At 40.8% G+C, this 25731-nt stretch overlaps 2 protein-coding genes across 2 annotated transcripts in view; one reads left to right on the top strand and one right to left on the bottom strand.

Moving 5' to 3' along the window:
• The window catches only part of LOC139454463 (CD109 antigen-like), a 39522-nt gene extending 34021 nt beyond the window's left edge, over window positions 1–5501 (top strand). The window contains exons 35-37 of the mRNA XM_071236180.1: window positions 2355–2529; window positions 2797–2902; window positions 3945–5501. Coding sequence (XP_071092281.1) covers window positions 2355–2529; window positions 2797–2902; window positions 3945–4126 — 463 coding nt within the window. The 3' untranslated portion in view covers window positions 4127–5501. The remainder of the gene's footprint in view (window positions 1–2354; window positions 2530–2796; window positions 2903–3944) is intronic.
• A 9490-nt stretch (window positions 5502–14991) lies between these two features.
• Window positions 14992–25731, bottom strand: part of LOC139454462 (serine/threonine-protein phosphatase 6 regulatory ankyrin repeat subunit A-like) — a 38686-nt gene continuing 27946 nt past the window's right edge. Inside the window, exon 8 of the mRNA XM_071236179.1 lies at window positions 14992–23853. Within this exon, the coding sequence (XP_071092280.1) occupies window positions 19412–23853 (4442 nt within the window). The 3' untranslated portion in view covers window positions 14992–19411. The remainder of the gene's footprint in view (window positions 23854–25731) is intronic.

Raw genomic sequence — 25731 nt, forward strand, 5'->3', positions numbered from 1 at the left:
GCTCAGCTTGGTCTAACTGTATTCCTCTGGCACTTAGCTTGGTCTAACTGTATTCCTCCAACACTCAGCTTGGTCTAACTGTATTCCTCTGACACTCAACTTGGTCTGTAATCCTCCTACACTCAGCTTGGTCTAACTGTAATTCTCCTACACTCAGCTTGGTCTAACTGTATTCCTCCAACACTCAGCTTGGTCTAACTGTATTCCTCTGGCACTTAGCTTGGTCTAACTGTAATCCTCCTACACTCAGCTTGGTCTAACTGCATTCCTCTGACGCTCAGCTTGGTCTAACTGTATTCCTCCAACACTCAGCTTGGTCTAACTGTATTCCTCCAACACTTAGCTTGGTCTAACTGTAATCCTCCTACACTCAGCTTGGTCTAACTGCATTCCTCTGACGCTCAGCTTGGTCTAACTGTATTCCTCTGGCACTTAGCTTGGTCTAACTGTATTCCTCCAACACTCAGCTTGGTCTAACTGTATTCCTCTGACACTCAACTTGGTCTAACTGTATTCCTCTGGCACTTAGCTTGGTCTAACTGTATTCCTCCAACACTTAGCTTGGTCTAACTGTAATCCTCCTACACTCAGCTTGGTCTAACTGCATTCCTCTGACGCTCAGCTTGGTCTAACTGTATTCCTCTGGCACTTAGCTTGGTCTAACTGTATTCCTCCAACACTCAGCTTGGTCTAACTGTATTCCTCTGGCACTTAGCTTGGTCTAACTGTATTCCTCCAACACTCAGCTTGGTCTTACTGTATTCCTCTGACACTCAACTTGGTCTGTAATCCTCCTACACTCTGCTTGGTCTAACTGTAATCCTCCAACAATCAGCTTGGTCTAACTGCATTCCTCCGACACTCAGCTTGGTCTAACTGTATTCCTCCAACACTTAGCTTGGTCTAACTGCATTCCTCCAACACTTAACTTGGTCTAACGCTCACTTTGGTGTTACTGTATTCCTCTGACTCTTAGCTTGGTCTAACTGCATTCCTCCAACACTTAGCTTGGTCTAACTGCATTCCTCTAACACTTAGCTTGGTCTAACTGTATTCCTCCAACACTTAGCTTGGTCTAACGCTCACTTTGGTGTCACTGTATTCCTCTGACTCTTAGCTTGGTCTAACTGCATTCCTCCAACACTTAGCTTGGTCTAACTGCATTCCTCCAACACTTAGCTTGGTCAAACTGTATTCCTCCAACACTTAGCTTGGTCTAACGCTCACTTTGGTGTTACTGTATTCCTCTGACTCTTAGCTTGGTCTAACTGTATTCCTCCAACACTCAGCTTGGTCTTACTGTATTCCTCTGACACTCAACTTGGTCTGTAATCCTCCTACACTCTGCTTGGTCTAACTGTAATCCTCCAACACTCACCTTGGTCTAACTGCATTCCTCCGACACTCAGCTTGGTCTAACTGTATTCCTCTAACACTTAGCTTGGTCTAACTGCATTCCTCCAACACTTAGCTTGGTCTAACTGTATTCCTCAGATGCTCAGCTTGGTCTAACTGTATTCCCCGACACTCAGCTTGGTCTAACTGTAATCCTCTGATGCTCAGCTTGGTCTAACTATTGCCCGACCCTCAGCTTGGTCTAACTGTATTCCTCCAACACTCAGCTTGGTCTAACTGCAGTTACTTCCCTTTACATGCGCACTGCTTTACTGTGCATCTTGTGTTAAGATCATGGTGGCAATAGGAGTTTGATTGCTTGTTTATGTAGAGAGGCCCTTTCCAAGATCTATACACAACTGTTTATTTGGTAACATGCTTGTTTGAAAAAGGGAAAAAAACAACCACACTGCCTGTCCATACTATATTTTTAAGTCATTGCCATGTTGTAATGAATGCTATGTGTTTGACAGCTGGGAGTACATGGTGGTGGTCTGTCACGTCATGTGTCCTCAACACTGACAATGTTGTAATGAATGCTATGTGTCTGACAGCTGGGAGTACACGGTGGTGGTCTGCCACGTCATGTGTCCTCAACAATGACAATGTTGTAATGAATGCCATGTGTCTGACAGCTGGACGTACACGGTGGTGGTCTGTCACGTCATGTGACCTCAACACTGACAATGTTGTAATGAATGCTATGTGTCTGACAACTGGGAGTACACGGTGGTGGTCTGTCACGTCATGTGTCCTCAATAATGACAATGTTGTAATGAATGCTATGTGTCTGACAACTGGGGTTACATGGTGGTGGTCTGCCACGTCATGTGTCCTCAACAATGACAATGTTGTAATGAATGCTATGTGTCTGACAACTGGACGTACACGGTGGTGGTCTGCCACGTCATGTGTCCTCAACAATGACAATGTTGTAATGAATGCCATGTGTCTGACAGCTGGGCGTACACAGAGAAGAGTCTCACCAGTGGTCTTGCTGTCCTGGAAATCGACATCCCAACTGGCTACATGATCATGAACAACACTCTACGTGAATACGTTCAATCTGGTATTGTGCCCAACCTGCGCCGAGCTGAGTTTTACAGCAGGAAAATCGTCTTCTACTTTGAATATGTAAGTATCAATGTTGACTAGTTTTTGAAATGTAATGAGATCAATTGTCATTTTTAATGTTGAAAGTCCTCATCCTGATTATTCCCTAAAGCCTTGTGGTTAAAGCCGTCGCTCGTCACACCGAGACCTGGGTTCGATTCCCCACATGGCTACAATGTGTGAAGCTCATTGCTGGAATATTGCTAAAAGCGGCGTAAATCCATACTCTCTCACTCAGTTGTAGGGTTCATTTGCACAGTGATTTGTCATAACTGTTTTCTGTTTCAGCTTGACCAGAGCAAGACCTGCGTATACTTCCGAGCAGACCGATGGTACCCAGTGGCCAACGCCACCATCCAACACCGCATGAGGGTGTACGACTACTATGAACCAGGTGAGGAGAAGGTTTTGGTATCTCACATCATTAACCAGTAGTTCCCCTAATTTTTTATTGTGTAGACTGGCAATAGAAGCTTTGGGCTATCCACGCTGGAACATTCCTTCTGGGGGTGCATGAATGCTTGACAGAGCCTCGCTCGCCTGTAACCATGGTAACCCAAGAGAGTGGCAAAATGTAGGATCAAACTTATTTCACATGGTATTGTTTGTTTGTTTATTTGTTGTTTAACACTACATTCAGTAATATTCCGGTCTGTAAATAAACAAGTCTGGACCAGACAATCCAGTGATTGATATCATGAGCATCGGTCCACGCAATTGGGATACGATGACATTCATCAACCAGCCTGACCACCTGAGCCCATTAGTCGCCTCTTATGACAGTCGCAGCTTACGGCAAGCATGCGTTTGCTGAAGACCTATTCTACCCCGGATCTTCACTGGTCTCACATTGTATTGATGTAACCCACCCACGCACACAATAGCTATTTTAACTGAGGTCAAAGGTGGCCGAGTCCAAAGCATGCAATACATGCAGAGTTGCATCCCTTGGGCATTCCAGGATCCTCGTGGGTTTGAACCTTGAATTGCCATGATTATTTTCCAGGTCAGCACCATACATACTGCATGGCTTGGGCTTTCCTCCCATATCAGGGACTGTGGACTAGCCTTGTGGGTAAAGCGTTGGCTCGTCACGCCGAAGACCCGGGTTCGATTCCCCACATGGGTGAATGTGTGAAGCCCATTTTCCGGTGTCCCCCACCGTGATATTACTGGAGAATTGCTAAAAGCGGCAGCAAACTCACTCAGTCTCTCACTCACTCACTCACTCACTCACTCACTCACTCCTCCAACATCAGGCCGACATACTTTGATAAAACTAAAATTGAACTCACTGTCTTACATGTGTACCAAGATTGAACAAATGATTGTGTTGATGTACAACGAGCAAGTCTGAGAAATATAAGTTGTGACGTCATATTTGTTCCAAATGTTGTCAATTAGATTGTTGATGTGAATGATGTGTTTAATTTCAGGAATGCACAATACATCGATGTATACAACTTACAACATCTTCACCATGAACATCTGTTTTGTGTGCGGTTCCTACCAATGCCCGTACTGTCCCTCTTTCAACGTCGCTGCTGTCCTCCAAGCAAGCATCTCCATGACGACCATCATGCTTGGATTCCTGATCAGACGATACTTGTTGCGGTGATAAAACAACAATTGAGTTGTAGCAGTATCTAAATGCTTGTTGAAGAATCTGTTAATAATAGTATTAGGAGAATCCATGTCATTGGACAGTTGTTGAGGAAATATTGGATACTTACCGAAAGTTAGTCTAGGCTTAACAAAATAAAAGAATCGGTTCTCAGCATTGGTTTTTGAAAATATAGTGCGGGAGGGCGTTGTCTATTTTATTCAGTTTTGGCAAGGGTATTCCTTGATGAGTAAAATACTGTATACTGTATTTAAATATAAACGGAACGTGCGGGGAACTTTTACTAAGGAGATGCCCGAGAACCAGGACTATTATTTTGTTAGCCTATAATTGTGTGGTTTTCATCTTAACATTCTTTGATCCTAATTGGTTCAATTGAATAAAGCACAGATTACCAAATAACAAGGTATATTGGGTGCCTTCCTTCAAAAACATATTTTCATTAATGAAAAAATATACCATTTTATCTATTGATTTGGTATTCAAAAAATCGATTGTCAAGACCATTTTGTGAATACCAAATGATCTGTTCAGTTCTGTGCATTTTTGAATAACAATTCATCATCCAAACTGACTCCCAGGAGATGCGGCTGCTTATTACCATTTTCAGACTGAAATAATTGGCAGAATGATTTTGGATGATAAATAGAAACGTATCAACATATGGATGTGTATAGTTCTGTATCCCTATATGTCTGTCTAGTTCATAGGGTAGGGGGAAGAATTTTAATTTTGTTAGCAAATGTATGAGAGCTTGAAGAAATAAAGTGCTCATGAAAAGTAAACTAAATAGGTATTGATTGTAGAGATGCCTTAATCTCCCATGAAAGAACAAGACACTCTTGTCCAGTATTTCTTCAGATTCTCATTGAGGGAAAGTGAGTTAATTATTTGTTGTCTTGGGATAGGGAAGGGTGGGTTCAGTGAGGTGTTGTGTTCTAGGAGAATCTACCCATGAAACAAACCACCTCCATCCTCATGTAGTTCTTCTTGCCGCCAGCTCTCTCTTAGATAACTATAACAATAATTATCAAGGAAATGTCGTGCTTAATACACACCAACATGTATAATTTCAACATGATTTTCATGATGTAGATATAGAATCATATCATGTGTGTATATAGATAATGATTCATGTTCATTGTATGATATTCATGTGTACATTGCATAAGAATTGTAAACATCTAGCGGAAGGTGCTGATTGGCTGGAATGAAGATTTATGTAACATGCGCATTGACCCGACCTGAGGTTGTTTCATAGTGGCCTTGACATTTTCATCATCAATGGCTTTTTTAACTAGTAAGTGTAATTTTTAATAGTTTTGAAAGAATGTTCAATTAAATGGTCTGTATGTACATTTCGTGTTAAAAGTCCGATGCTTCTGTGCATACAATGTCAATTGTTCAGGCAATAATTGAAACTAACGTTCATCATCAAAGAAAAGTATTTAAATGAAATGTGAAAATTTCAAGTGTCGTTTTACACTTTTATATGTAACTATAGATTACTGTGTACATATGTCTATTGTGTAAAATTTCCTAACCCCAAAAATGGAACTCTATGTAGATGTACAGGAAGCTGTAACCTTATTGATAATGGTAGAGACTGTAGCATCCTTAGTAGATTACGAATACTGCAAGTGTGATGTCACTGAAGAAAGTTACAGTAGGTTGCCTGAATTGTAAGAGAATAATAAAGGTACTTCACATCAAGATGATGATCGTTTAGTGAAATCTCTCTTTGTCTTGACAAACTTGCAGAGAAATGTTATATTCAGATCTTTTTGTCCTCATGAAATCATTTGATCCATATAATTGTTGTACATAGAAACAAACTATTTTTTACCTGTATCAGCAAATAACTTTTTATTAAAAATCGATTTAAAAAAATGTATGTTATTTTCTTCCTTTGGGTGTTTTATTTATGAATAGCTCCTGTAGGAGTGTGATTTATGGTTGATAGAACACCCATGGCAAGCACCTGTCATAGTTGGAAATCCTAAGTTCGAGGTTGATAGAAGACCCACAGCAAGCACCTGTGATAGTTGGAGATTCTCAGTTTGAGGTTGATAGAACACCCACCGCAAGCCCTGTCATAGTCTAAAATGCTCAGTGTGAGGTTGATAGAACACCCACAGCTAGCACCTGTCATAGTTTGAGATACCGGGTGTGAGGTTGACAGAACACCCACAGCAAGCACCTGTCATAGTCGGAGATACTCAGTGTGACTTTGATAGAACACCCACAGCAAGCACCTGTCATATTTGGAAATGCTAAGTGTGAGGTTGATAGAACACCCACAACATGCACCTGTCATAGTTGGAGATACTCAGTTTGAGGTTGATAGAACTCCCACAGCAAGCACCTGTCATAGATGGAAATGCTAAGTGTGAGGTTGATAGAACACCCACAAGATGCACCTGTCATAGTTGGTGATACTCAGTTTTAGGTTGATAGAACATCCACAGCATGTACTGTCATAGTCGGAGATACTCAGTGTGACTTTGATAGAACAAAACAACATGCACCTGTCATAGTTGGAAATGCTAAGTGTGAGGTTGATAGAACACCCACAACATGCACCTGTCATAGTTGGAGATACTCAGTTTGAGGTTGATAGAACACCCACAGCAAGCACCTGTCATAGTTGGAAATGCTAAGTGTGAGGTTGATAGAAGACCCACAGCAAGCACCTGTGATAGTTGGAGATTCTCAGTTTGAGGTTGATAGAACACCCACCACAAGCCCTGTCATAGTCTGAAATGCTCAGTGTGAGGTTGATAGAACACCCACAGCTAGCACCTGTCATAGTTTGAGATACCGGGTGTGAGGTTGACAGAACACCCACAGCAAGCACCTGTCATAGTCGGAGATACTCAGTGTGACTTTGATAGAACACCCACAGCAAGCACCTGTCATTTTTGGAAATGCTAAGTGTGAGGTTGATAGAACACCCACAACATGCACCTGTCATAGTTGGAGATACTCAGTTTGAGGTTGATAGAACTCCCACAGCAAGCACCTGTCATAGTTGGAGATACTCAGTTTGAGGTTGATAGAACACCCACAGCAAGCACCTGTCATAGTTGGAAATGCTAAGTGTGAGGTTGATAGAACACCCACAACATGCAACTGTCATAGTTGGAGATACTCAGTTTGAGGTTGATAGAACACCCACAGCAAGCACCTGTCATAGTTGGAGATACTCAGTTTGAGGTTGATAGAACTCCCACAGCAAGCACCTGTCATAGTTGGAGAAACTCAGTTTGAGGTTGATAGAACAAAACAACATGCACCTGTCATAGTTGGAAATGCTAAGTGTGAGGTTGATAGAACACCCACAAGATGCACCTGTCATAGTTGGTGATACTCAGTTTTAGGTTGATAGAACATCCACAGCATGTACTGTCATAGTCGGAGATACTCAGTGTGACTTTGATAGAACAAAACAACATGCACCTGTCATAGTTGGAAATGCTAAGTGTGAGGTTGATAGTACACCCACAACATGCACCTGTCATAGTTGGAGATACTCAGTTTGAGGTTGATAGAACACCCACAGCAAGCACCTGTCATAGTTGGAAATGCTAAGTGTGTGGATACTGACAGATAGGGGGTATATATTTTTATTTACTGACCAATAACGAGTTCCTGTGACACCAACACGCACGCACGCACGCACGCACGCACGCACGTCGCTATATAAGGGCAATAATCTCGAACGCGACATAAACCCCCATATCACACTCACCTTGCGTTACTGTGCCTTGAACAAAGTCAGCCATTCTGACCACCCGATCCCGTTAGTCGCCTCCTACGACAAGCATAGTCGCCTTTTACGGCAAGCATGGGTAGCTGAATACCTATAGTGAGATGGGAGATTCAGATGGAAATCTTGACTTTCTTTGAGACTTTTTTTGTGTTACAGAAAGGAATGGGCGGAAGGGAAAATATAATGGTTAAGAGACAGACTAACTTAAAGTTTGCGCTGTTAACGGTGTGTGTTTAATATATGTTGTTGAAGCTTCATTCAATGTCCGTACCAAACACTGATTAAAAGAGGCGTCAATAAAATATGTTTAAAAAAAAAAAGCACCGTTCACTGTCTTTGCAGTCGACTGAGATTGGCCTTATTAAACCTGAATCATATTTTGCTTGAACCCCCAACCCCCAACCCCGAGCCCATTTTATGTAACATTTTTCTCATGGTCCCCCAAAATTCAAGTAATATTTACCATGACCCCCTCCTATAACACATGAAGAGGCCTTAAATAATGTACGAATTTATAATTTTTTTATTTGCACAAACAGTACTGTGTCATATGATGATGATGTTCGTTGTTTAACGCCGCACTCAGCAATATTCCAGCTATTTAACGGCGGTCTGTAAATAATCGAGTCTGGACAAGACAATCCAGTGATCGACATCATGAACACCGAGCCACGTAATTGGTATACGATAATATGTATCAACCAAGTCAGCGAGTCTGACCACCCGATCCCGTTAGGTTAGGTTCCAGGAATAGCGCTCCTTTGTCAATACACCACTTCGACCCTTACTTCGCCTAGACGGGTGGGAGGATGGGCCCGGTCCTATCAAGTTGCATCTGTAAAACCATGGAACGAATGATCAACAGGCGTCTTGTCTGGTATTTGGAATCTAATATCCTGATGACTGATATTCAGTCCGGTTTCAGGCATCAGAGGAGCACCATTGATCATCTCGTTAGATTAGAGTCATTTGTACGCAACGGTTTTATCAATAAGCAACATGTTGTATCAATCTTTTTTCATGTAGAACAGGCATACGATACAACATGGAAATATGGCATTTTAAAAGATCTCCATAATATGGAAGATAGACAATTTAAAGTTCGAGTGGGCTCCACATTATCTGAGGTATATGATCAGGAAATGGGGGTCCCTCCGGGTAGTATTCTACCAGTGACACATTTTAGCATAAAAATAAATAGCCTTGCAAACGTTTTAAATGATGATATTGATGGTTCGTTATTTGCTGATGATTTCAATGTATCTTGCCGTGGTAGAAATATGACTACCATTAAAAGACAAATACAACTTTGACTTAATAAAATACAGAAATGGTCTCTATAAAATGGTTTCAAGTTCTCTAAAACTAAAACCTGCTGTATTCATTTTTAATTACATAAAGATCCAGAATTGACTTTGAATAAAACTCCAATAAAAGTGGTCAAAGAAACCAAGTTTTTGGGTCTTACATTTGATCATAAGTTACCTCATATAAAAGATCTGAAGGCTAGATGTCTGAAAGCACTTGATATCCTAATAGTGGTATCAGATGCTAAATGGGGTGGAGACCAACAAACTCTGTTACATCGGTGTCTAGCCGGGAGAGCCACATTTCAGAAATGGCTATTGCCGGTAAAGCCACATTTTCAGCTGAGTGCATTTCGCCTATTCTAGCGGGTAATTAATTAATCCGATTACCGATACCTTTACATGAGTGTCCCACATTTAAATTACTAAGCGCGGTACTCCCAGACTGAGGGAGGCGACCAGTTCCTACACCGTGTTAGTGACGACATCATCATCTTCACTACAGACAAGAACATTGAACATTTGTGTACTGCAGACATTGTATTTTGTGATGGTACATTTTATGCCTGTCCCAAGTTGTTTGATCAGATTTATTGTTTACATGCTGAGGTGTTTGGCCATATGTTTGCATTAGTTAACTGTTTGTTGTCCAATCGAACAAAAGTTATGTCAACATGTTTCAGTACCAATGCTATTTTGCTAGTAGAGGAGGTCTAGAGTTTGCCCCACTTACAATTCAGTTGCATCTCTATAGAACATTGATTCGGTCTAAACTTGATTACGGCTGTTTCATATATGTTTCAGCCCGTAAATCGTACACTCAAGAGCTTAACACCATTCACCATCAAGGTCTAAGATTGTGTCTGGGGGCATTTAGAACTTCCCCTGTTGAAAGTTTAAATGCTGAAGCTAATGAACCTTGTCTTGATATCGGAAGGATAAAACTGGAACTGCAATACGTTACAAAACTTCATTCCAATCCATCCAATCCGGCGTTTAACATTGTTTTTAATCCCCTCTATCGGACTTTGTATGACAAGAAACCTTATTCAATTCCTCCACTTGGTATCCGTATTCAACAACACATTACATATGCGGATCTAAATATTTCTTCCATTGCAACATATAAACTACCTGAAGTGCCTCCATGGCAGTCAATACAGCCTAATGTCAATTTTGAGTTAACAACCTTGAAAAAGGCGGATACGAACTCTTTATCATATCAACAAGCATTCCATGAACTTAAACATCAATATAATGGATACACAAGTATAAACACTGATGGATCCAAAAATTATGAGAAGGCGGCGTCAGCTGCAACTGGCACGCATGATGGTAATCTATCAGTACGATTAACTGATGGAAGTTCAATTTTTACAGCAGAGGCTAAGGCTATATTATTAGCCTTGCAACTTATTGAATGTTCAAAAGAGACCAGTTTTATCATTTTTTCTGATAGTTATCCTCTTTACAGGCAATCAACAACCATACAACTGACCATTCCTTTTTAGTTGAAATTTTGAAATGTCACTTGAATTTGTCTGTCGCTAATAATGACATCATCTTTTGTTGGCTCCCCGGTCGGCATCAATGGAAATACTAAAGCAGATTCTGCAGCTAAATCAGCTCTTGGGAAATTGTTCTCGATGGGTACTTTCCCATATACTGACCTAAAACCTGCTATTTGCCAATATGTTAGCAATATGTGGCAGCAAAGTTGGAATAAACAAGTACTGAATAAGCTTCATGCCATACAACCCTTGACTGGAAAGCATGGCCCTACTGGATTAAGTCGTCAGGATGAAGTTGTTATCCGACGGTGTCGTATTGGACACAGTCATTTGACTCATTCCTTTTTATTGAAGTAAGAGGATCCCCCTCAATGTATTCCTTGCCATAGTCCTTTGACTATCAAGCACCTTTTGTTGGAATGTGTTGATTTTGCACTTATTCGTCAACGCTTTTGTACTGTTCAAACTGATTCTGAACTTTTCAATACTGTTTCTAACCACTTAGTTTTAGCCTATTTGAAAGAAATTAAACTGCATGAAAAGATATAGATTTTAAATGTCAGTTTTTACTGTTAATTGTGACAAGGGGCTGAAAGTTTTAGTGATCGTCGTCATCGCTTGTAAATAATGTTGACTAAAGGAAATTGATTTTGTTTTTCTAGCCGCGAATAGCTGGAATATTGCTGATGCGGCTTAAGGCAACATTTACTCACTCACTCACTCTCTCTATCTCTCACACACACATAAATTATTTAATAGTTTCCTGTACTGTATCATGTTTTAGAGTGTACGCAAAATAATAATGCAGGCGTTCCTGGCTTCAAGGACGAAATGTATTGATGACAACCAGATGGCAACATGTGTTATGTTATTATGTTACTACTATATTTGTAAAATTATCATTATTTTATTACCGATAGTCAAAATCAATAGTTTTGTCAGCAAGCAATTGGGAACATTTGTTTCATCACCAAAGCAGGTGAGGCGAGGTGAAATGGTGTTTAACATCACATTTAATTATTCCACTGTGTGGTTAATAGTGCAGGTGTTACATGTTGATTCCCAAATTTAAACGTGAAGGTTCACCAGGAAATCATGTTCATAACTAAACTGTGAAATCAGTAAATAACCACACAAGATCAATGAACAATCAACAAATTATATTGAAACACACAAGATAAGGATTACAATCATAAAAGGCAATACACTGGGTCAAATATGAGACAGCAGCAATAAATAACAGGCCCATTACACTTGTCAGTGCACACACTCTAACTTTGTGAAGGACTCAAATGGGACTGTCCAATATGGTTGCTATGGCGACAATATTGACAGTCATAACAAAACCACTGGAGTGAGTGAGTGAGTGAGTTTATGCTTTACGTCACATCGGCAATATTTCAGCCATATCGTGACGACCAAACCACTGGAGTGGAACCACGACCTTGTGACCCGAGGTCGGACGCCTTGTACACATGGTCAAAGAGCTTCACCCTGTCAGCAAGCTGACAAGGTAAGGATGTCATTTGTGGGATGACTCCACGCCCAGCTACATACTTCCCGTCAACAGAAAATTTCTAAATAGCAAAAGGCACCAGTTCAGCATGTACCTGACAAACCTGCAAAGTTTCATGAAAAAATATTAAACGGTTTATGAGTTATTCTCCGGACACGAACCCTACCCTCACAGAACCTTAGTCCATCTTGTTGCCATGGAAACGTACAAAATATAAATTTCTAAAATTTCTAAATAGCAAAAGGCACCAGTTCAGCATGTACCTGACAGACCTGCAAAGTTTGCTGAAACAATATTGAACGGTTTATGAGTGAGTGAGTGAGTGAGTGAGTGAGTGAGTGAGTGAGTTTATGCTTTACGTCACATCAGCAATATTTCAGCCATATCGTGACGACTAAACCACTGGAACAAGTGTGGTTGGTTTCCAATGACAGCAATGTCAGCTTTTAGTGGAACCATTCACTGCCTCTGAACTTTTTGTTTACTCATTTTGAGAAATCTCACTTCTTAAGAAAGTTTGGTATTCTTAGTGTTACCTCCTGTAGTTGGTGAATCCCAATAACTTTATGGTGAGGTTGAGAGATCTGAAATTCAGTTTTAATTTTCAGTGAGACCATATGAATTGTCAAAGTGGCATTGTAAAAATGAGGTCCAACACACCAACCTGTGAGAAAAACAAGACTATGTTGTTGGGCCTTGTAAATACATGTCCTTCACAGATATCTGATTACCTTCTGCCAAAACCAGACTGAGAGAGGGAATGCTGATGAAGCGGCCATAACATTTCTGAGTCCGTGATGGGATTAGAACCACGGACCTTCTGATCTAAGGTCGGACACCTTGTCCACATGATCAAAGAGGTTAACCCCGTCAGCAAACTGACAAGGTAAGGATGTCATCTGTCATCTTCCCGAAGCAAGAGAGTTAACTGACTTTAAAAGTCCATTTTCCACCCTTGCCGAACTTGGCTGGAATAACTGGGCTCGATCGTAGCGCCACCAGTGGCTATTACCAGTTATGTCCCCTCTAAGCCTCTCCTATGGACCAATGAGATTCCACCTCTCGTATCACTTGCGTTTGCTTCACCCAAAATGGTGGCGCAAAGTAATGGCGATCTGATCGATAATCAAGATCTATATTGTGATGAAACGGGTCTTACATCGCGAAATGCATCAAATCACGTGAGCACCTTGATTAAAAACATGAAAAGATTTGGAAAATATCTGCTGACATCGAGTTGGCGGTGCACAAGCTTTGCAAATCCTGCAATTGACCGAAATCTGCACGACAGTTTACGAACCAGATTTCAATCTATTTGATTGGACTATGCATAGACTCGTTAGTCCAGCCAAAATCTAACTCCATAATACCAGCCTAGTTCGGTCAAGGGTGGAAACTGGACTTTTAGTTGGGCAAGTGTGGAAACTGGACTTTTATAGTCAGTTAACTCACTTGCCTCGGGAAGATGGTAATCCTTGGGATGACTCCAATTGCGTGGATCGATGCTCATGATATTAATCACTGGATTGACTGGTCCAGACTCGATTATTTACAGACCGCCGTCATATAGCTGTAATATTGCTGAGTTCCGTGTAAAACAACAAACCAAACCAAATGTATATCTTCTGTTAATCTCCCTTAATGTGTATGTTAGTCGGCCCTAAACGACTTGCCACAAAGTATTAAAATAATGCTATTTGTTTAGTCTAGATAAGTTTGTTGTTTGTTTGTTCGTTTGTTGTTTAACACCACACTCAGGAATATTCCAGCTATATGACCGTGGTCTGCAAATAATCAAGTCTGGACCAGACATTCTGGTGACTGTGTCTAGATAATCAACTCCAAATATACTAATCAACTTTTGACAGGGATAATCAGATGTCATTCTATCTAAATATACCAATGTCACAATGAGAATGATTTCTGTGTATCATGCAAAGATACTGATATCCCCATCGAAAGTAGAGTAGTATATATGAGAAGAACTGTAAGAATATTTAACTGTGTTTCCCACAATGTCTATGGGGGCGGTCGGGTAGCCTAGTGGTTAAAGCGTTCACTCGTCATGCCGATCCGGGTTCGATTCCCGACATGGGTACAGTGTGTGAAGCCCATTTCTGGTGTCCCCGCTGTGATGTTGCTGGAATATTGCTAAAAGCGGCGTAAAACCATTCTCACTCACTCACAATGTCTATGACTTGTTCAATCACTGTCTTGGAATATTGCTGAGTGAGGCGTTGAACAAGAAAACAACCAATCAACCACTGTCTGGGATGTAACAGGTGCCTGCTTAAATATCATCTAGATACATGTACATGAACATACAAACCATGATGTTAAAAAACAGCCGAATTTTAGGATAAGTATATATTATTCTCACTACCACTCATCCAAGTGAATAAAACAAAGAAATGCATGTCCAAACTTTGGATTCCATCTGTGTCTAATCTGACAGTGAAAGTCAACACCCAACTACAAAATTACCTCAATATCTATCTGAAACATCTTCATAATAATCAAAGATTGGCCAATTGACCAATGATGACAAACACTTGTTATCGCCACAGGTTCATGAACAACTTCCGAAATCTCTCCCGTCATGTTTTTCGTGTGGGCCATTTTTAGGTCCTGTATTTGATGTAAATGTATAACGACCTGCTGTCACCATGACCGATAATGATGTTATTTGAATCTATTTGTTGTAACTAAACTACAACAGATGTTTCTGTTCAGCAATTTGAGCACACCCACGCTCATGTTACCTGTCCGTTTAATGGACTATTTTATTCCACACACACAAATTGAAATGGTGTAATACATACCTTGAGTATAAATAGTAATATAAAAAATTATAAGAATGGACTTTCACTTCATGATGGTTCATGCTCCAATGAGTAAAAGTCAGTTCTTATGAGGGTCAAATTAAAGTAAATTCTTACATATATGTGTATTTATTATACCGTATATGATGTAATAAGCGCCCAGGGGGCTCTCAAAATTAGAAATAGGGGCCTCTTATTAGAGTAGTATTTGGGTGAATAAAAAAAATAAGAGTTGAAAGATCGGAAATTTCATGCTTTATGCTGACAGACTGAATTGTTTATATGCGACAGATATATTTTCCAGAATTTAACTGCCCTTAATTAAGGGTGCATATAACACACAAGTGCGTATTATACGTGAATAAATAAGTCTTGTGTACACTGAGCATTTGGAAGGGTGCAAATTGGGATTGTTCACTTGCCAATACATTAGCAAATATCACCGTGGGCGCTTATTAGAACGGGCCGCTTATTACATCAAATATGGTATCTATTTAAGTCCTGCCAATATGATACATACATAGTAAGTTATAAGTTGTTAATAACAGTCACAGAAAATGTGTAAAAACAATGACATTATAAAAGGAAAAGATTGCACACACAAAACAATAAATTATCAAGTGAGCACTATTAAAACATTTAATATGAATCAAATCCTAAGTGTATGCACAAAAAACAACAACATTAAACTTACAACAATAGTTCCTTCATCTAAAAAATGTAAAATGTTCTTAGTAAAATGATCCAAAACTAAACAGCTCTTAAAACATGGATTTTGTTATAACAATTAGCCATCAGTATATATATGAATTGAAAAACCCATCACATTTAATAAACAAAAAATAATTTCACAACAAATAAAATATAAGAGGAATTAATTTGAGAGGTATATGTAAGGGGAAATCTACTATGTAAACTATTCTATATGGTTTTACCATTTAAAGGCATGGTCAGCATTTGAAATAAGTTAAACATATGAACATGTACATGACTGACATCATCAGCATCGATCTACCCAATTGGGATACGATGACATGCATCAATCAAGTCAACGAGCCTGACCACCCCATCCTGTTAGTTGCCTCTTACGACAAGCATAGTTGCCTCTTACGACAAGCATAGTTGCCTCTTACGACAAGCATAGTTGCCTCTTACGGCAAGCATGGGTTGCTGAAGACCTATCCTAACCTGGATATTCACAGGTCTAATGCTGTTTGTGTTTTCAGCAGAATAACTGATACATGTGGATATATCATATATCATCAACAAATCTGAATACACCGTGATGAGGAATATAAAACGTGTGACGTCAGTGTTAATGTTTTTGAAATGAAACATCAGACTGACATGGTGATGTATCACTCGAATGGCAAATGTCAATATTAAATTCATAACACTCACAAGTTCTGAGATTGAATAATCAATCATAGGAAGTAGGCTGGAAATGTTTCAAGAAATGTGATATAGCAGAAACCAGTCTTCACAAATCCACTATATCCCTCTATATGACCAAGTCTGGTCCAGACAAATCATAGATTGATATTGTGAGCAACATCCATTGAATGATGCAATCATCCAAGTTGCCTGGCCAGACCGCCGGATCCACAACATTTCCTCTTATGACAAGCATAGATTGCCAGGGAACAACTGTACCCTGAAATTCCCAGAACCTCTTCCATGGAATAATTACAATGAAGATCAAGTGTTAGAATTGGCCTTCAGCACCCCATGCTTGTGGTTAGAGGCGACTAACATTGTCGGGTGGTAAGAGGCGACTAACATTGTTGGGTGGTAAGAGGTGACTAACATTGTTGGGTGGTAAGAGGTGACTAACATTGTTGGGTGGTAAGAGGTGACTAACATTGTCGGGTGATAAGAGGTGACTAACACTGTCGGGTGGTAAGAGGTGACTAACATTGTCGGGTGGTAAGAGGTGACTAACATTGTCTGGTGGTAAGAGGCGACTAACATTGTCCGGTGGTAAGAGGCGACTAACATTGTTGGGTGGTAAGAGGTGACTAACATTGTCGGGTGGTAAGAGGTGACTAACATTGTTGGGTGGTAAGAGGCTACTAACATTGTTGGGTGGTAAGAGGTGACTAACATTGTCGGGTGGTAAGAGGCGACTAACATTGTCGGGTGGTAAGAGGTGACTAACATTGTCGGGTGGTAAGAGGTGACTAACATTGTTGGGTGGTAAGAGGCGACTAACATTGTCGGGTGGTAAGAGGCGACTAACATTGTTGGGTGGTAAGAGGCGACTAACATTGTCGGGTGGTAAGAGGCGACTAACATTGTTGGGTGGTAAGAGGCGACTAACATTGTCGGGTGGTAAGAGGTGACTAACATTGTCGGGTGGTAAGAGGCGACTAACATTGTCGGGTGGTAAGAGGCGACTAACATTGTGGGGTGGCAAGAGGTGACTAACATTGTCGGGTGGTAAGAGGTGACTAACATTGTTGGGTGGTAAGAGGCGACTAACATTGTTGGGTGGTAAGAGGTGACTAACATTGTCGGGTGGTAAGAGGCGACTAACATTGTCGGGTGGTAAGAGGTGACTAACATTGTCGGGTGGTAAGAGGTGACTAACATTGTTGGGTGGTAAGAGGTGACTAACATTGTCGGGTGGTAAGAGGCGACTAACATTGTCGGGTGGTAAGAGGCGACTAACATTGTCGGGTGGTAAGAGGTGACTAACATTGTCGGGTGGTCAGGCTCGCTGACTCGCACATCATCGTATCCCAACTGCGTAGATTGATGCTCATGATGCCAATCACTGCATTGCCTGGTCCAGACTTGATTATATACAGACTGCCATCATACAGCTCAAATATTGCAGCGTGCAACATTTAACAACAAACAAATATAATCATACCACACATTTCCTTGCTCATCATTACACCAGTTGAATTTAATTGCTTGTTTTACACATTCTCTTGGTCTATATCTGCCAAAAGGCAAGAAAATGTCAGGTTTGATTTCATTTTGGTGCATTTTTAACAAAAACATTGAACAAATGCAAACAATAAGATGCAAAAACAGAATTACTATGTACTATTATACTACTACACATATAAACATCTATATGACTTGCCTTTGCATGTGTTTGTGATGGGTACTACCAGGGTGTATCATCGCCATTTGACAGTGAATTACAAACACGGAGTCATACAATGAACTCTGTTTTAGTCGAGATTTTGTGTGATTATTGAAATGTATTTTCATGGTATTAGACCATGTATACTACTCACAAGATGTTAAAGAAGACCCAGTTCTTTCATATTAGTGTAGTAATATGAAAGATTAGGGTGTACTTTAACTTGTTTTGAGAAGTATATACAGCTCAGATGATAAGTCCCAATATGAAATATAGTTGAACAATTAATTGACTTGTTTATGGGAGGATAAACATATTGTAAATTATTGATAATTCAACTCAGGAAGAAATAATTATTTGAAAGCTACTAGCATTTAAATACAACTTAATCATTCATTGCAACAGTAAATATGTAAAGAAATTAAGATGTTACACCTTTAACTAATAATAATAATAATAATAATAATAACAAATAAAAAAATAAAATAACAACAACAATAATAATATACACATGCACAAAAGTTACGCGCCACCATATTCATAGTCTCTTGATTTCGACGATGACCGTAACACGTCGCCTCAGAGCGGCTGGTTATATTGTCAAAAGACCAGTAAAGCGTCCTCAACTGACTGAGAGGCACATGCTGAATCTTCTGATATGGTGTCGATGGAACTTGGCCAACTGGAGAAGGATCCTTTGGTCTGACGAGTGTCGAATGCTGCTACGAACTGTTGATGGTCGAATACATGTTTGGAGGCAACGTAACACTTGTTTTGCACCAAGGAACATCCAGAAAACCTTAGCATGTGGCGGACATGGTCAACCAAATGTTCATGAGTCACCGAGGTTTCACAAGTGTCACAATTCACTGTGCAGAGTTGCTTCCCGTAGACATGCGCGAAACCTTTGATAGCGGTTTCAAATCGTAGATTTGCCCTGATTGTTTCCAGGGTTGTCAGCACCATACTCATGACTTGTGGGTTTCACCAAAGTGGTACTTGTCTTGGAACTACTTTACGTCAGAATGTCCTCCCACAAATGCTCTTGTGGGGCTGTCTGTTTCCAAGGGGTGTATCAAATGGGGATATCAAGGGTCAAGTTGGAAGAGATTCTAGACAATACAAAAGGCCTGTGATTATGTATTGTCTCAAGTGGGATCTCAATGTTTATCTTCACATAGTTTAAATTATATATTGAGGTTTCACATACACACAAAATCAATTTCTTTGAAATCATCTCCATCTCCATCAAGGTCACATGTAACGGTTGAAGTGATCGCCCAGTTTCCTCCTTGCATTTCTTTCAAAGTTTTCCATTTCATCATCCATGTGGTCCATACCGGCTGCATTCCTAATGCCAGTCATCCCATTCCTCAGAGCAAACACCCAATCCTCTGTAGATGGTGACCTTACCCAAGGAGGACGTGGCAAAGGAGTGGTTGGAGTTGATGCTGCTGAAGCTCCATCAGTCTCCAGATCTTGTGGTGATGGCATCTCGGTCACTGTTGCCTCTCTCACATCCTCATCTAATCCTGTCTCACATGCTAAGTCAAATGCCAGCTTTTCTTCATTGTTCTTCAAGAACCTGTCTGCTCCCAGCTTCAGCAAGACCTTCACATTGTTACATACAAAGGACACCCTCCTTGTGCAGATCTTGTGCAGCACGGTGTTGCCATTGTGGTCCCTGCTGTTGATGTCTGCTCCATTGGCTATGATGTCTTTCAAGGCATTTGAGTCAAGAACATCTAATTTTGTGCAATATGTGTGCAGGAGCTCCTTAACCACTGCCTCACCATGTTTCTTAGCTAATGCACATGGGGTAATTCCTTGTTTGTTCTGACAATCAACTGGACATTTCAGTCGGACAAGTGCTTCCATACAAGTCCTGAAGTGGTCTCCAAGTGGACGCTCAGCTGAAAACAGCTTGTGAAGTGCAGTATTCCCCATGTGATCTCTTCCATCAATTGCCATGCCTCTTGAATGAAGAAATCTTATAAGATGTGCACAGTGGGATGTCGTTCCTACAGCCACTTTATGTAAAGCAGTTTCACCTCCTTTGTCAACGGCTAACATATCCGCTCCCTTTACCATGAGGAATCCAATAATGCGATCTGTGAATTCCCCTTGTGTCTTGGCAGCCAGATGTATCACATTCAGACCATCTTCAGTGGTACGTTGTATGTCCGCACCTTTCAGAATCAGTCTCTCCAGGACACTAACGGTGTGACGTTCATCAAGTTGGACAAGTTTCTGAAACATCATGGACAGACTGTCACTGTTCATTTGATCACATGATAGTAACTTCTCCAAATCTGAATTGATGTCTTCCTTACATGCCCTGATGAATGCTGTCATGATCATCAAATCGTTCAAATCATTTACTCTGTTCCTTCTGGTTATGTCCATCACAGTATCACCAGCATTATTAGCCAGAGTGAGATCAGCTCCAGCATCAATGAGGACTTCAGCGACGTCTCTCCTCCCCTCCCCTGAAGACATGCACACCTTATGTAGTGGTGTATCGCCATACTTGTCAACAACGGACAGCATTTGCTGGATCTTACTTGGATCATTATGTGCTTGAAGATGCTTAAGAAGAACTCTCAGCACTAACGGACTATAGATGGAACATTCAATGCAGGAGATGTGGATTGGTAAGTGCGTGTTAACATTCTCACCCCAAATATCTACTTTGCGAGACAGAAGAAACTCAGCAACTTGTGAACTGCAAATTCCTTTTGATACACAGGCATGATGGAATGCTGTCATCTTTTCATTGTCTGCAATGTTGACGTCTGCTCTCTGTTTTTTCTTGTTTGAGCCCAGGACAAGCATCTGAGCAACTTCCAAGCTTGTGTCATGTGACATACTGGAGACAATATGCAGAGGAGTTCGCCCCTTCTTGTCTGTTGAGTCTACATTTGCCCCTAAATTCATCAGTTGTTTTACAACATCAGATTTGTATGGTTTCCTCACAGCAAGATGCAAAGCTGTTTGACCTTGCAAATCCTCTGCATCTACATCTTTACACAAAAGTTGTGCTGTTTTCTTCTCTTTGCCATTTTCTGCATCTGCATAACAGTGTAGTGGTGTCTGTCCTTGATTATTTGTCTCTTTGTATGTTAATCTATTACTTGCACTTGACATCAGCATCTTGATGACTTCATCATTACCTGTTGTGCATGCAAGATGAAGGACAGTATTTCCCTCAGCATCAACCGTCTGTATGTTCACATTTTTGTTCTCAAGAAGAGGTCTTAAGATGTCCACAGTCCCTGTTGAAGCAATAAGAGTATGAAGGGGAGTTTGCCCTTTACTATCTTTCCTTGCAATAGAATGACCATTTTTCTTCTCCACTTTCATGAATTCATCTTCATCCTGCATCAAGAACAGAAGAATAGATGCAATGATACCATGTGCTTCCATGCATAGCAAATGGACAGGACTTTGCTGGTCATTGTTTTGAACACTGGCAATGTGGGAGTGTCCGCTACTTGCACTTTTAGACTTGACAAGCTTCTCAACAACAGGTTTGTTGATGAATTTTCCCTTCAGATGAACATGCAGTGTGGTATCTCCATGTTTATCCAGTGCCTGTGTATCAAACTCTGCATCAAGTAATTCTTTCACACATGTCACATTCCCTGTGAAACATGCAGAATGCAGAGCAGTAAAGCCGTCATTGTCTGTGCTGTTGGTGTCCCATTTCTTTGTCTTGAGAAGCCAGGTGAGAGTGTCTGGTTTGTCAGTGTGAGAAACACTTGCAGCAAGATGAAGAGCTGTCTGGCCTGATTCTGTCACTCCATCTAACACACTGGCATTTCTCTTGTGAAGGAGCTCAGCTGCACCCTTTCTGTTAAATCTGCAAGCTGCCAGAAACATCTCCTTCAGGTGTGTATTGCAAGGTTTGCCATCCGCTGTCGCATGGTCTCTCTGGTGAAAGAGTTGACTTATGATATGCTCATTCCCACCTTCACTGGCACTTATTAACAGACTTGTCCAATTGGGCCTTAATCCGTCACAACTGATTGTAGTGTATTTTTCAAGAGATCCAAGTTTGCAAGCTACATCCAGGGCACTGACCATTAAGTCAGATCTGTCAGTTCGACCTGGGAGATTTGTGATAAAGGTTTTTATTGCATCCGTATCTCCATGTGGAATGACTATCAAAATCCATTCCTTCAGTTTGTCAGGGGAGAGTTGATGAAACTGGTTAGCAAGCTCTTTCAAAACATTATGGATAATTTGTGGACATTTACCCATCTTGCAAGCAGTCATGCATGGTAGGTTGACTTCAGCACCCACAGTGACCAACTCATCATAGGCTTCTCTGTTGCCTACCTCACAAGCCTTTTGCAGAGCTAGATGTTTGACATACTCACCACTCTCGGGCAGAGTCCTCAGGACATTCTGCACAATCTCCTCCATCCATGGATTATGTCCTAATGTTATAGCTTGCAAAAGAACATCCTTGTAATCACTTACTTCAAGCTTATCCTTGAGTCTACTCTTGATTTTGTCCACAAAGCCTTGAGATTTAAATCCTGGAAATTCCATAGCATTCATAAGACAGTCCTCTCCCAAAAGCCTGGTGATCAAGATTTCTTCATAATCATCAATGACCAATTTATCTGCATCTTCCTCTTCACAATCTTGGGTTACTGTATTGAGGATGAGATAATTCAGGGGGCACCATTCCAGCATGTTTTGAGCACTTTTGGAAAATAGTACTTTACAAACTGCATCTGTGACTGATCCATGAATGACTTTATATGTTTTGTTTGTGCAAATCAAATACTCTCCGATCATATTTTTGGCTGCATCTGAAATCTTCTTGGCTGATAGGTCTTGTGTGTCTAGTATCTCATTTAAAGCTGCAAACATTGCTTGTGGAGATTTGGGTGATCCTGCAGGCCTACAGGTACTGTCTTCAAAGAAGCCATCTTTCATGATGATCACAAGTGCAGCAAATTTTGCCTTTTCATTTTCGGCCATGTGCTTGAGCTGCTGAAGCAGGGTATCAACTGGGTTCTTCAAGCTTGCCACCAGCTCTCTGCCCTGTTTAGAGCGACTTGACTCAATGGCCATGAAAAACCAGGGGTAGTCAGCAGACTTTGCAATCTCCTGCAGTACAGCCTCTTGAGCACCTTCTGTTGGGCCTAAAGATTTCACTTTGGGCGGTCTCAGTGTATGCTTCAAAATTTCATATCGTTCATATTCTTGTAAAGGAAAGTCTAGTAGATTCCTTCCAAATTGGGATTTGTTCCCCTGGCATATATGTAGAGTAGAATCCTGTAGTTTTGCCTGGTTCCGGGTTGATATGCTTATTATAACATGTGCTCTACCACATTCTACAAGTTCCATCAGATCAGTTAATTGGGTATCAATTTCAACACCTCTTTTAAAAGGATCATCAATGAAAATGATGTAATTGTCATATTGACTGTCCTTTTTAACGTCTTTAAGTTCACTTAAATTTGGAATGTACTCCAAATCCGCTGGATTTTGGATATAGAGTGGCTTGTAGGATCGATCAAAGGTTTTGAGAATGTACAGACCAATACATGTCTTCCCACTCTTTTCTGGGCCTTGAAGTAAAACTTTGCCACTCATCAAACACTCCTTTGCAGATTTGGTGGCTCTGGTTTCATAATAAGAATCCAGTTTAAATTGATCCAGTGTTCGCATGGTCCTCCCTGCAACAGGAAATACAGGTCACATCAAACATCAATTTTGTCGTAGTTATGAATGGACTGAGCACTGGTCTTCATAGAAGACGAAACCTGAGATTTGTGTTCCAAGTAGCGTTCTTACTCAACACTCACAGGAAACTCAATATGAAGCAAATGTATGGTCCATCTAACTATGGTCCATCTAACTAAACAGCCTAACTAACTAGCCCCCTTTGCTAAAGGTTTAAACCAACTAATATTCATGACACTTGTCCACATCGGTTAAGATAAACTGAATGCAGACCTATCAGGCTTTTTTTGGTAATGCTGCACTCAGAGCGATCTTAGCGCTAAGATGATCGTAACTCCCATACTTTAACATAGGCTTACGACAATTGTAGCGCTAAAATCGCTTTAAGGAACGGGTTCCAGCTATTCGACAACTGTCTGTAAATAATTGAATCTGGACAAGACAATCTACAATCTAGTGATTGACATTATGAGCAATGATTGACAAGGTACTGCTTAATAGCTAAAGTATCATAAGTACTAGTAGAAATGTGCCCTTTTTGCTAAATGTTAACATTATAAGGACTAGTGGACTAGTTTCTATCGCATATATATATATATATATGAATATCTGTGAATAGATGTATGATGTATGTTATTTCTGTTATTGTCCTACATTTACTACCGTATATATATATATATATATACACATATATATATGTGTGTAGGACAATAACAGAAATAACATACATTATACATCTGTTCACAGATAAGTAAACTTTGTTTATAACACGCTTATAACAAACTGACTGATATAACAAACTTAGTAAAATCTAAATATTTTTTACATTTGTATACTTATCCTGCATTACTCCGTATTGCATTTACTGCTGTCTTTGACAGAGTGACGAACTGTGTGAGATCCAGCTGCTGAAGAAAGTTGTCCCAACCAACTCAGGAGGCAGCGCCCTCTCACAGTCAGCACGTGACCCGGAAGTCATGACGTCACACAAAAACACATAACTGCTTTAAACATAACATCTGAAACTTCGTGGGGAGGTAGCGTAGCGAAAGGGAGGGCACTTAGACTTCGTAATGCAGGATAAGTATACAAATGTAAAAAATATTTAGATTTTACTAAATTTTTTAACTTATCCTGCATTACTCCGTATTGCATCTTTATCAGACGGCATGGCCGGTGGGCATACCTGCAGATGTGAACCATATTAAACCCTCATCAAGGTCCGATGAATCCGCACCGCATACAAGTGATGACCGGAACATCTACGACCATTCCTGTCTTCAGGAAACAAGAGTCGATGCAAAAACGAAACGCCCGAATAGGTAACCGAAATACAATGAGGCGTGTTGCCAAAATATATAACTTACCGAAGAGCGAAAGCGAAACGCAGTAGAGCCCTCTAATCTGAGGCGATAAACACCAGAGAGTTCGACGGGCCCCGCTCGGGGAATCGAAGAATCAGCGGCGTCGGCGGCAAAATCTACGACCAATCCCAAGAGCGAATGCGAAACGCAGGATAGCCCTCTAGGCTGGAGGCAAGGAACACCGGTGAGGTCGACGGGCACCGCTCAGGTATCAGAGAAGCAGCGGCGTTGGCGTCGGCGCCGGTGTCCACATCTACTACCATTCCTGTCGTCAGGAAACGAGAGTTGATGCAAAAAGTAAAACCCGGATAGGTGACAGCAATAGAATGAGTCGGGTAACCCAAAACTAAAACTGACCTAAGAGCGAATGCGGAACGCAAGAGATCCGTCTCGTCTGGGGTGATAAACACCAGAGAGGTCGACGGGCCCCGCTCAGGGTATCGGAGAATCAGTGGCGTCGGAGATAGATGACCTGTTGGGCTACAACCAGGGACCAAAACTGTGAAC

Source organism: Haliotis cracherodii, unplaced genomic scaffold (assembly GCF_022045235.1).
Source record: "Haliotis cracherodii isolate W230 unplaced genomic scaffold, xgHalCrac1.p SCAF_10, whole genome shotgun sequence".
Taxonomy (NCBI): domain Eukaryota; kingdom Metazoa; phylum Mollusca; class Gastropoda; order Lepetellida; family Haliotidae; genus Haliotis; species Haliotis cracherodii.